The 12,086-nt window shown below is 37.2% G+C and overlaps 2 protein-coding genes across 2 annotated transcripts; one reads left to right on the top strand and one right to left on the bottom strand.

Moving 5' to 3' along the window:
• Positions 1-1,583: 1,583 nt before the first annotated feature.
• Positions 1,584-4,787, top strand: LOC115436981 (RING finger protein 11-like). The gene is made up of 3 exons (XM_030160019.1): positions 1,584-2,237; positions 2,615-2,784; positions 3,400-4,787. Exons 1-3 carry the CDS (start codon positions 2,115-2,117, stop codon positions 3,569-3,571), a joined length of 465 nt encoding a protein of 154 aa, XP_030015879.1. The 5' UTR covers positions 1,584-2,114; the 3' UTR covers positions 3,572-4,787.
• A 1,781-nt stretch (positions 4,788-6,568) lies between these two features.
• On the bottom strand, positions 6,569-10,964 carry rpe65a (retinoid isomerohydrolase RPE65 a). The gene is made up of 14 exons (XM_030160018.1): positions 10,829-10,964; positions 10,422-10,504; positions 10,150-10,300; positions 9,739-9,846; positions 9,520-9,661; positions 9,292-9,439; positions 8,905-8,986; positions 8,674-8,806; positions 8,368-8,507; positions 8,131-8,260; positions 7,915-8,029; positions 7,203-7,297; positions 7,007-7,118; positions 6,569-6,895 (listed from the first exon to the last, which is right to left on the bottom strand). The coding sequence occupies exons 1-14, from the start codon at positions 10,837-10,839 to the stop codon at positions 6,750-6,752; spliced, it is 1,596 nt and encodes a 531-aa protein (XP_030015878.1). The 5' UTR covers positions 10,840-10,964; the 3' UTR covers positions 6,569-6,749.
• Between the last annotated feature and the right edge of the window lie 1,122 nt (positions 10,965-12,086).

Here is a 12,086-nt window from a genome sequence, read left to right as displayed (position 1 = left end):
CCATCAAGAGGTGATCTGAAACTTTACCAGACAATGAGTATTCTAATAAGTAACACTCAATAATGCTGGATTTTTTTTACAGTATGAATGAATGTGCAGGTTACACTGCCTGATAATCCCTGTTGTTTTTCTTTTTAGTAATTCCTTTGCTGTAATAAGTTGGGACATATGAGTACAGGTATAGATTAACATAGAAAAAAGCTTACTTGTTAGTTCACCCTGTTTTATTGTTAAATATATGCCACAACTAACCTTTAAAATGGGTAATTAACCTGTTAATCACCATTTTACCACATTTTTTTAAATTTTCATTTTAATGTTTTTACCAGTCTGCACCCTTTAAATGATCATTTTCTATCAAATGTATTTGCCATTTGATTCTGAAAATTGTTGGGTGTGTAATCCATGAACTGATATAAGAAGAAAATGATCTTTCATCCTTTGGCATTATTTTCCTCCTTGTGAATATTATTATGAACCACTGCAGACAATGACTGTAGAAACTTTGTAGACACACCATGACACGTTTGCTTCACAAATTAACTTCTATTACTTACTAATAATGTACAGAGAAATTATGCTGTTTGTAACATTTAGAGAAAAAATAAACACCATCAGCTGATGAGCTTTAAAGATAAAGGAATCTTTGAATGTTCATTTTAAGGTTTGTGTATTTGTTTTATTTGCCTGAAGAAAGCCAATTCTGTGAAACTCACTTAACCAAAAACATGGAGATTTGTATCATAAATTCCTGGAATGCAAATACTTTGTGGGTTTTTATGTGTACAATAGCTGTATATAAAAATAAAGGTGTCATCACGTTGCTGCTGCCGTTATTGGATGGATTTTTTTTTTTTTTTAAAACCATGGAAAAGCATTAAATGAGCAGAACTAGCAATTATTTGTTCATTGTTTTACACACACACACACACACACACACACACACACACACACACACACACACACATAGTATGTAGGCTTTTTTCAAAACTAACCTCTGCTTAATGGATGGTCTTTTAATAATAGGATGGATTACATGGATGGATGGATGGATGGAAGGATGGACACTAGACGCTATGAATATATACATACATACATATATATATATATATATATATATATATATATATATATATATATATATATATATATATTTAAGAAACACTGGTAATATATTATTTTCCTGTGTTAATAGCATTTTATATATTAAAAAAAATTGGATAGCAGTACTTTGCAGTTTCTAGTTTTTATTTAATTGCAAATCAGGTCAGTAACCTAAATAATTTGTATCAATAAAAACTAAAAAATACATTTAATTAAATTAACGATTAACTTAAAGTAAGAATGCATAAACATATAAAATAAAATATTTAAAAAATAGAAAATGTTATATGTGAGTTTAACAGTGAACAATATATTTGACAAAGATAATAAAATCAGGGCTCAAACGTAAGAGTTGTAATAGTTTTTAAATCTTGTGCTGTGAAAATGGATGGAAATAGATGGAATATGGGAATTCGTCTTTCTATTGGTTTACGTAAGAGACACCATCCAATCCCTGCACAGAGTCACGTACGTCCCCTTACGTCATATCCAGCGGACCGATAACAAGTCCTCCTGTTAAAGAAAGAGCTAGCTGGAAAGCAACAACAGTTTAATGTTACTCACGAAGTTAAAATGCCGTAATGTCGCTAGTGCTTACTACACGGACAGCGCAGTATTACAACCACGGTTGCCGCTAAAGTAGATATTTTGTAGAAATTTTACTTAGTACAAGGGAATGAGCGACACTCATCGAGGAAGTAGCCCAGCTGGCTAGCGAAAAAGTAGCTAGCTAGGTTGCTAGCTGTCGTTAGCAAGGGAGTTCTTTGTTTTGTTTTTCAGGTGGAGGTCCGTGTAAACATGAAGAGAAACTAACGTGGACATTTGCTTACACATGTAACGTTTGTGTAAGACTTCAACAGCTATGCTTATGGTACCTTTGGCAGAAGACAGCTGCATTATAAATTAATAATATTGTGGAATATCAGTGAAATACTAGTAACTAGCATCTGAGAGCAACTTTAGCAGCAAGGATCTAATTTTTCATCGTTAGCCACTGGTGAAAGATAAATATGGGCAACTGTCTGAAGTCTCCGACATCAGACGACATTTCTCTGCTTCATGAATCCCAGTCAGACAGGGCAAGTTTTGGCGACGGGATAGATCCGGATCTGGAGCCACCTCCGCCGTATCAGGTGAGAAGCTGCTAGCAGTAAACTTCCATGTTTATTCAAGAAAAATAAAGTTTTTATGAATTCAGGACAAATTGTTTTAGGAGTAATGGTATTTTTAAAATGAAAATATGTTAGTTTGCTTTAGAGTAATGGCGTTAAATTCCTGTGGCCTTCTGGATTGTGTCGGTGCCAGTCTGGGTAGAAGTGCACCCTAGAGAACAAAATAATTTTAGAATCATTCACTCTGGCTGCAGCTTGTCTAGATGTCTAGAGCAGACGGCATGTTTGTATTCTACTGTGACACCGCACACAGCATGACCGGTCAGACGACTTTGTCCAAACAATGTAAACAGATTGAAGAGGATTTCTCTTTTATTTTTTGGTATTTCTTTTTTCAGGAGCAGGCTCACATGCCCATGTACCATCCCACGCCTAGTCAGGCCCGTCTAGCCACCCAGCTGACAGAGGAGGAGCAGATCCGCATAGCTCAGCGCATTGGCCTCATCCAGCACCTCCCTAAGGGCGTTTATGATGGAGGGCAAGATGGCTCAGAAAAAAAGATCAGAGAGTGAGCATTTTGCGTTTTGCATTTCATGATTTTACAGTAATGAATTAACTTCAGTTTACATGCTGATGTTACTTTTGTTTTAAAGTTTGGGACATGGGACAAAAGGTCTGTTCGTGGGAGATTAGGGATTTGGCGAAATGTATTCCACCCCCCTAAATCCTCAAACTGTTTCTTTATAACATTAAGAGGACTTTTAAATTTCTGAAAATACAATAACATGATAGCAAGTGGCAGTTTCACTGTAGGTAGCTTTGCTTTTGCACGCTCTGTACACACACTAGCATAAAAACCTCTACATTATATTAAATAAGTTAAATAAACAGATATTAAAATCCCTACTGTACTTAAAGATCACATTCAGTGGGCATGGGGTGAGGTTTGTAAACATAGTTATTTAGTGGGGATGAGGGATGTAGGCTGCTGTTGGGGGGACACAAATGAGGACCAGATCATTTTTCAGGAGGTTCAAAGTATTGCTTTAGGAACACAAAAAGAGAAGCTTCAAGTTTTTGGGAAAAAAATATTGAAGTAGTATAAGCCTAATAAGTTTTGTAGTTTGATCTTATCAGTTCAGTACTACCGTGTATGTAAGTTCTCCATGTCCTCAATTTACAGATGCGTGATTTGTATGCTGGACTTTGTATATGGGGACCCCATCCGGTTCCTGCCCTGTATGCACATCTACCACATGGACTGTATAGACGACTGGCTGATGAGATCCTTCACCTGCCCCTCCTGCATGGAGCCTGTGGATGCTGCCCTGCTCTCCACCTACGAGACCAACTGATTTTTCCACCCTAACCCCCCCACCTGTTAGAACACAGTAACTGCCCTCTTACATTACGAAAGGAGTTGAAAATTACCTTCGCTGTTGTCTTGCACTTTCAAAAGTTGTTCACCCAATGTTGGCCTTCTCTACCCCACAAAGTCATAGTCAGAGTCTGCAAACATGAGCATATATAAGCCAGTCTTGCTTATAAATTACACAAATCAGTAAGAAACTGCTTCCAGACAACCCCGCATGATTGTCATAGTGTGTGTTTGTCTTTCTGAAGCAGCATCCAGTGTTGCCGCTGTTGTGAGCACATGGACTTTGTGTCTGTGAATGTGTGTTTGTGTTGGGGGAGGCTGTTTGGTCTGTGATGATTGTCCACTTGAGCTGGTCTCAGTGGTGTTTCTTCTCAAATGATCCCATTTCACTTTCATTCCCAATCAGATGGCATTCAGATAGACAAGATTAACAAATTATTGCCTAAAATACTAAATGTTGCTAAAAAAAAAAAAATGTGCTGGAATTATTTGCAGCATCCTTTGGCAACAGCAGTCAGAAACTTCCTTAATGTTTGAATCTCCTAGCACGCTGTTTTTTTTTTGTTTTTTTTTTTAAAGGCCCTACTCTTAGGAGATGTAGTAACACACAACTTAAGTTTACTTTTTTGTTGTTTGACAATAGAGAAGAAACGGAACTCTTCATTCATAGCAGTCAGGATTACAAAGAAATTATGCACACACAGTACAAAAATTATCCAAAGTTTATTAAGTACCAGTATACTTAATGGAAAATAAAGTTTCACATACTTGTCTTAGGTCACTCTGAAAGGCCAGATGTTTAAAATGCTTCGAACAGAAGGGAAAAAACAAGGCTGTGCAACATGAATGTTTTACTAGAAGGTGTGTAAAGTCAGCCAGTGTAAAGGGCTCAAATGTGCATGAGCAGGTGGATCAGTCAAACATTAGAATGCTTGCACACACTTCATCTGATCCAGAGATTTGCACTTTACTTATAGGACAGTATCTTAAACAATATATTAATATATGTACCTTGTAACCTTGCACTATCAATATTTAATTCCTTTATCTCCTGAGATGCAAAAGTTATACAGCCGATAAAGACATTTTCAAAGCTGTCAGTAGTCACTTATCACATTGAAGTAAGCCTGAAGATCTATTCCATGAAATCTGTGATTCAGTGGTGTGAGCCTCTGCTTTGTTCTGCTCTATTTGATTTTTTTTTCCCCATATTTTTTTGTGTATAAGTCAAGGGACAGAGGCTTGATACAGTTTGAGATAGGAGAGACGTGGTGTCTGAATCCACTTTTTTTTGTCCCTTTTTGTTGTATTTCACCAGAAATTATGCTTTCTATCATTTTTCAGTAGGTGTAGTTATAGTGAATGCTTTTCTTTTGAGTTACGGCATTGTTGTCAATTATGTGTATTTTGTTTTCTGTTGTTTATCATCCATTTCTGTTACATTAATCTAAGATGTTTGTTTAGGAGGCTTATTTCATAGCTTTTACACTGGTTAAAGCCTGTCTGTGCAAACCTCTGTCCCAGCTGAATTTCAGAGCGTGAGAGACTTCTCTTATGGTGTGATATTTACAGTGAGATATCCAGTTTTCCACTGAGCTTTCCTTTGGCTGTATTTTTTCAATTTAAGTTTAAACATTTTCTGAAAATTAATTCCTCTAATCTTGTTTAATTTTGTTCTTTTTCAAAGTCCTCATGTAAAAAAAAATAAACAAGAAAAAAATCTATATTTGGTGTTATTTACTTACAGTTACTCAGATTTCATCCTGAAAAAAAAAATTGGCATGAGTCGGTACAGGAGACTAATTCATGCTACAGGGCAGATTTGTGGTACCATGGTCACCACATCGAGAGATTATGGAAAACACTGTTGCAAAATACTCCTCTAAGCCTTTCATTGATGCAATCTTAATGATTTGCAGTAGCTGGAAAATGTGATTGTGTGCTTGGTGCTCCCTATTTAACCTTAGTGTTATTCAAGCTTGAGTCTTTTTGGAATTTTTTCTTTTCAAAGATCCATTGTGGTGCAGACGTCATAAGTGAATCACACTGTGAAACCAGTGAATCTTCACAGCTCCACTAACAATGTGCTGCAGGATTTCTGTGTTGTTTTTATAATGCTTACATACTGTACACACACATATCAGTTCTGAAAGGATGGATTCTGCAGTATTTTACATGTAGCTGTGGTCTGGTTTGTGAAAGTACTCTATCTGTATATGTATAATTGGACTACGATACATTGAGAATCATCGAGCAGTGAATTTTAATTGAATCTTGTGAGGCCAGTGAAGATATGTCTTTTTATGTCATGCACAGTTTATGCAACATAACACCCATGAAAACAAATTATGACCCTTGTTTTTGTCTAAAGTCTACAGTGGTGAAGTGTGGTGTTTACTGAGGTTGCGACATTTGGCCACACTATTTTCCCAGGCCACACATTCATCTTAATGAAACTTAAATGGGAACAAGTATCTGATTGCAACATGTCCTCTCTTTCTTTGGATTAAGCACTGACAGTTAATCAGCTTTGCAATGATCTGCATGGTTTTTATTTTGGAGATTAGAATCAGGAATTGGGTAACTCAATACAGACAGACCAGGAAAGGTTAATTGGTGAAATTCTGCCATAATACGATTTTGTATGGCAACATGTTAAATCTCTACAAAAATCTCAAGAATTTTAGCTGGAGGATTATTGGTTCTTGGGTTTTCTGAAGCATTATTTGGTATATGAAGGGGAATAGCTGCTGGTCCCTAGAAAACACCAAGCATTGCAAGTGAAGACCACAATCCAGCCTTTATCTGAACAAGTATTTTTGTATGACTGATGTGGAAAATAAGGAGAGTAGGGAATGAGTGTGTGAATTTAAAACTTATAAAATATAATTAGATGGAGAATGTTACTGTCATCGAGATTTTTACTCCAGATTAAAGGTGACTGAATGAACAGGCTGTGCAAAAGACACAAAAATGCTTTGATTTTGATTTATTTTTTCAACCATGACATATTTATGGACAGAGCACACAAATAAGAACATAATATCATGTTTCCTGACATGATTACTCAGTATATTTATCCTCGTTTTATTACCCAAGAGGTGTCAGTAACTTTCAAACAGCTGACTACTGCTGACAAGGTGAGTGCTCAGACATTATGGTTTGTACATCCCATGGAAGGTGACCGGGATGGTGCACTCCACTTCAGCTCTGGCGATCTCTGACAGATCCTTGGCATTGAGGATGAGGAGATATCCTGGTCTCTGAGAACCTGGAGCCACTACAATCGTCAGCAGCACACCTGTGGAAAGACAACCAGCCTTGCTTCATAAAGTCACCCACATAAACGGTAATATCTTTAACCCCCTTATGTGAATTCTACTATGTTTCACCACTATTCTATCTGACATACCGTCATCCTCGTCTACACCATCAGGTGTCTGAACAAACAGGGGCTCTGAGGGGTAGGAGTCTGGTTCCTGCCATACCCAGGTCTCCCTGGTCTTCACATTCAACTTGCAGATCTGGAAATATTGTTTTTTAAAAGTCAGAAAATAGCCTGTTTTTCTACATAGGGAATCTAAACACAAAATTTTAATTTAACGTACCCTGTCTGGGATGAAATGGTTGAGACCCAGACCGTAGGCGTACGTGTAATTCTTCCCTGCGTACTTCTCATAGTTGATCTGTGGGAACTCAAATGCTGAACAAAAAAAAAAAAAGTTAAGCGATTGAGATTATTTGCACAGCAGTGTCCATCATGATGTAAATCAGTGTTTTTCGACCTTGGGGTCGCGTTAAATTTGTAGTAATTGATAAAAATAACAAAAAAATTACTAGAGAGAGACAATCACAATACATAAAAGACATGACAAACTCTGAAACTGAAGCACCGTGGTACTGTTTATCTTTCAAATGTTCATTGTGGTCGGTTTCAGATGCTGCAGCTCTTTCATAATTCATAGTTTGAGTTATTGTTTGTTCAGTATTAATTGTCAGCCTTGTAAATACAAGCTGGACTGACTGTACATATTCTGACCAAAGAAAATCAAATTCTCACTTTGTGCAGTAATCTACACCTGGTTTTTCTGCCTCCGTCCATAATAATATACATTATATAGATTAAATGTCATCTAAAATTAACATTTATTTGCAACATTGTACAGCAAACTATTATATGATCAAAAACAAATTAATTTTAGCAAAAAAATGTCTCTGTTTTGAATGTCGGGGGTTGTCAGAAATTTGTGATGTCAAAATGGGGTCACGAGCCAAAAAAGGTTGGGAACCACTGATGTAAATGAAGCTCGATGTATTCACCTTGGCGAGGTCCGGAAAACAGCACCTCAGGCTCCAGCCAGATGGTCCCATCAGCATGCATCACTGCTGTAGCCGTGGTGTACGGCAGGCTCACGAGGTTCTTCCCCTGCTCCTCCTACATCAACCCACCCCCCCCAAAAAAAAACCAGCAAAATGAGCCTCTTAATCCGCACGTAGCTGTGTGAATCCCTTTGGTGAGTATGACATGTGGCTTACCTTGTGGATATCCAAAGGAATAACATATCTGCGCACCTCTGGCTGAGGTGCCATCATGGCGGCCTTCTTCACCTCCTCCCAGTTGGCTCTTAGGTTTGCCAACCAGAGATAGTTGTAAACAAACTCAAAACTGTAAGAATGAAACAATAGTCAATAACAGTCATGCACCCATGTCACATTTATCTGCAGATGGTATGTAAACTTAAACTGAAGCTCAACATTTAGGTCTGCAATTACCCTTTCCATGCACAGAGATCCACAACAACAAAACCTTGATCCTCATAGGTGTTGATGTGATGGAACATGCCAATGGGTGCCCCTTTGAATTTGTGATCGATGTACTCTCCTGGGTCTTTCCTGGCAATGTGGAACAATGTCTACAAAACATAGTGAAAATTGAACCTCTTAACATTCACCCTTTTCATGGGCTGAGGATTAGGATTAGAATAGAAAAAGTCACTAACTTAGTTTTAAGTCACATGCAACCCTAGCTGTTAAATAGCAGCAAAGGTTTATGTATTATAATCTAATTGTTTTTCTTACTCCTTGGCTCTCGTTGGACTCAAAGCAGTCCATGTAGTTCGATCCTCGGATGCTCCAGGCACTCAAGAACTTCAGCAGGTTGATTTTCACTGGAGTCTCCACAAAGATAATGTAGTTTTCAGACATGCCAAAGCTGCAATGATCATATAAACAGTTGATCAAGCTGGAATGTGTGGCCTTATATTAACAACATACTGATAGGAAGTGCAGGTTAATATATGCAACACACACCTGTGCACGTAGGAGGGCTTGAACCTCTCGGCGCTGGGGAATTGCACCACCACCTTGGACTTTTCAATGGGATCAGACTTATCTGGGAGACACGGCAAAAACATCTGTCAGGCTAATGTGAAAAAAAAATCTCTTCAATTTTCTTAAAAGGAAGTACATGAGGTTAAGTTTCAGTCTTGCAGCAAGTAAAATGACCCTGATAGAGTAAACACGTTTTACACAACAATTTGCTTGGTGTTTGAAAGGGGTCAGTGTAATTCATTTAGCCTTGAATCACAATTTAACAGCAATATTTTGGTAAAACATTCACCTGGCCTCTTGAAAAGGCCGTGGCTGTTTAAGTGGCTGTTTTAGTGAAATGTTAAATGCATTGCGGCTGAACCCAACCTTTCTGTGTGGGTGGAATCCTGACAACATTGTAGGCCAGAGTTGCTCCTTTTCCCATGCAGTTTCCGATGTTATACACAGTGCCATCTCTCTCAATATGGGGATGAGCCGTCACTCCATTAATATTGATGTAATTGCACATATCAACCTTTGTAGAAACAAAACACATTTTATTGTTATTCATTCTATAACTTCTGAAATGTGAGTCTTATAAGCTACTCAGTGTACCTTCTTCAGCGTTTCCAAGGTATCAGGGTTTACTTTGGTGATAAAGTTGGTTTCTGTTACAGCATAAAAATCCTCCCCCACAGGATAGACGTTCACCAGGCAGTTGTCTGTGACCTCAACACCTTTAAAGTAAGAGAAAAACCTGCAAACAAAAACCAGTACTGTAAACTCTTTAGCACAGCAATAAATAGGAGAGTAGCATATCTGTCTATAACTCACCTGGAGAAAATATTTTTGCAGGGATCAGGGTATGCAAAGGTGCCAAACTCAGTGATCACCACACGCTTTTCTGTGATGGCTCGGACATATGCATCTGTTTTGACAAACCTAAAGGAAGATAAAGACACAGAAAAAAAAAAAATTCATCCTCAAATCTTGTATGATTCAGTTGTCCATTAATTCCTACAGTAAAGTATCCCATATGCCCCAGTGTGTTTTCATGTCTACAAATAAACATGTATCCTCCCTGAATCAGCACCTACATGAGAAAATCAGTAATATTTGAGCCTTAATGGCATTAACACAACATCAGTATGTGAACCAGAGGCTACAAAGATGCTCTAAATTTATTTATTTATTTATTTTTAATGGAAATCCTACAAATGCATACACAATAATGAGGATACTTACTTTCGGTAATAGGTGACCTGGCCATTCTTGAAGTCAAATTTGTGCATAAGGGCTTGGCCATCAAAGAGGTGGTAGAAAGGTTCATCTCCAACCTCAAACAGTCCAGGTCCCAGCCGGAGAAGACTGCCTTTTAGGAATGATGGAATCCTACCTGTGAATACAAATGCAGACACATTGTTTGAAATCTTTTTAGATATACAATCTGTATTCTCAGCGATTAACACTAACAGGTCTTGAAAAATACAGAACAAAAGAATTAATGTAAAACCAACCTGTGACTGTGGCTGGAAGTGGCTCAGAAAGCTCCTCACATGTCTCAAAAATCTTCCTGTATCCACCAGCTGGGTGTTCAAATCTGTTATTGAAAAGTAAAACCAACAATAACATTTGCGATCAAGTGAAATAAAGGAGAAGAAAAGCCCAGCATGGTTGCTTTTTGGCTTTGTGTATTTCACACAGGTCGGGGAGTTCATGGTCTGGATTCTGCATGAGCTGAAAGTCACAGGGTTACCTTCTCATACAAAAACTCATTAGCATATAGGAATAAAAAGACCAACTCTAACATAAAAGCAAATAGTATGCAAATGTTTGAAATATGATCAAAATTTTACAAAAACTTCAGGAATACAATGTAAAATATAAAACGTGATTTCTAAGAGTCTGGATTTTAAAAACTCACCGGCTGACCATGGTTCCGTCTTACTGTGGTGACAAGCAAAGGAACTCTCAAGAAACCACCGGTCACTTCTGAACTGGACGGCTCTGATCTCCCTGTGGATTTGAAGTATTTATCCATCTAGTGACCCTAACATTGACTGCAACCTTTGTTGTAAACTTTTCTCCTGGCCAATCATGTTGCACCAAGAACAAGAATCCTATTGTGACGATATCCTACATTGAATGACTCAATCACTACACTTCTGCAACCGGATTTATTATAGAAAATATTTATCACAGAGAGCTATGCTTTGCAAATGTGTTGCAATAGTGCATGTGACTCCTATTTCTGTGTTGTATCAACAGTTCACATTTTGTTTTTTATGTCACGCTGAGTCACACTCAACATAATTAGCTTTAAGTATATTTCAGCAGTGTAAGGGCTACATGGCATTATTAAGTGGCCTGAGGATTAAGTTCAGCAAGTTATGAACTTTCATATTATTAATTATACCAGGTAATAACTAAAGGGTACCCAAAACAAGTTTTTGATGTATTTCAGGAAAGTAGTGCCAGCTAGGCAAAAGATCTGAGGGTTGAATAATATTCACTGTGAAATACTAAACCTTTATTGTTATTAATAGGAGATTGTCTTCAATAATCATAATACAAAATGGTAAATGGATGAAATGTGGCTAGTCTTTTGGTCTGAACGCAGAATGCACTAGCTTTCTTGTCTCAGTGCAGCTATAATCCAGGTGTAGGGATTATAGTCTGTGCAGCCTGAAGACAAATGGTGTATTGTTTCTCTTGGGGAAAAAAAACAACCTTAGCTGATGATCTACCAGTTGTAATTGTGTCAGCAGTCAAGATTTCAATGACTGTCTTTCTTATCACTCATTGTACTTATCTTTTTAAACAAATTTTATATCTAATAATAAATATAACACACTATATTTAGAAATCATGTTAAGTCATTTTACTTAGAACAGTCATATTAAACAATGGCTGATACTACTAAACTAATCTTTGATTTTCAATCTTACATATGTGTGTGGATATGTTTTTAATTTTTTTTTTTTTCAGTTGTCAGGTATATTGATGTATTAATATGACTTGTAAAACTTAAGAGTGAAAGCAAGGCCTTATAAGTGGAGGTTGAGTCTGGATTGTTTTCGCCAAAGTCATGGTTGATTTTCTAGGTGAAATTTTATTTATTTATTTTAACTATTTTAATGTTAGTCAATAGAAAAGACATATAAAGATGTGAAACATAGCTC

The sequence above is a fragment of the Sphaeramia orbicularis genome, chromosome 17, assembly GCF_902148855.1.
Source record: "Sphaeramia orbicularis chromosome 17, fSphaOr1.1, whole genome shotgun sequence".
Lineage (NCBI taxonomy): Eukaryota > Metazoa > Chordata > Actinopteri > Kurtiformes > Apogonidae > Sphaeramia > Sphaeramia orbicularis.
Note: the sequence above shows the minus strand (reverse complement) of the source record. Positions and strands in the feature narration are given on the sequence as shown.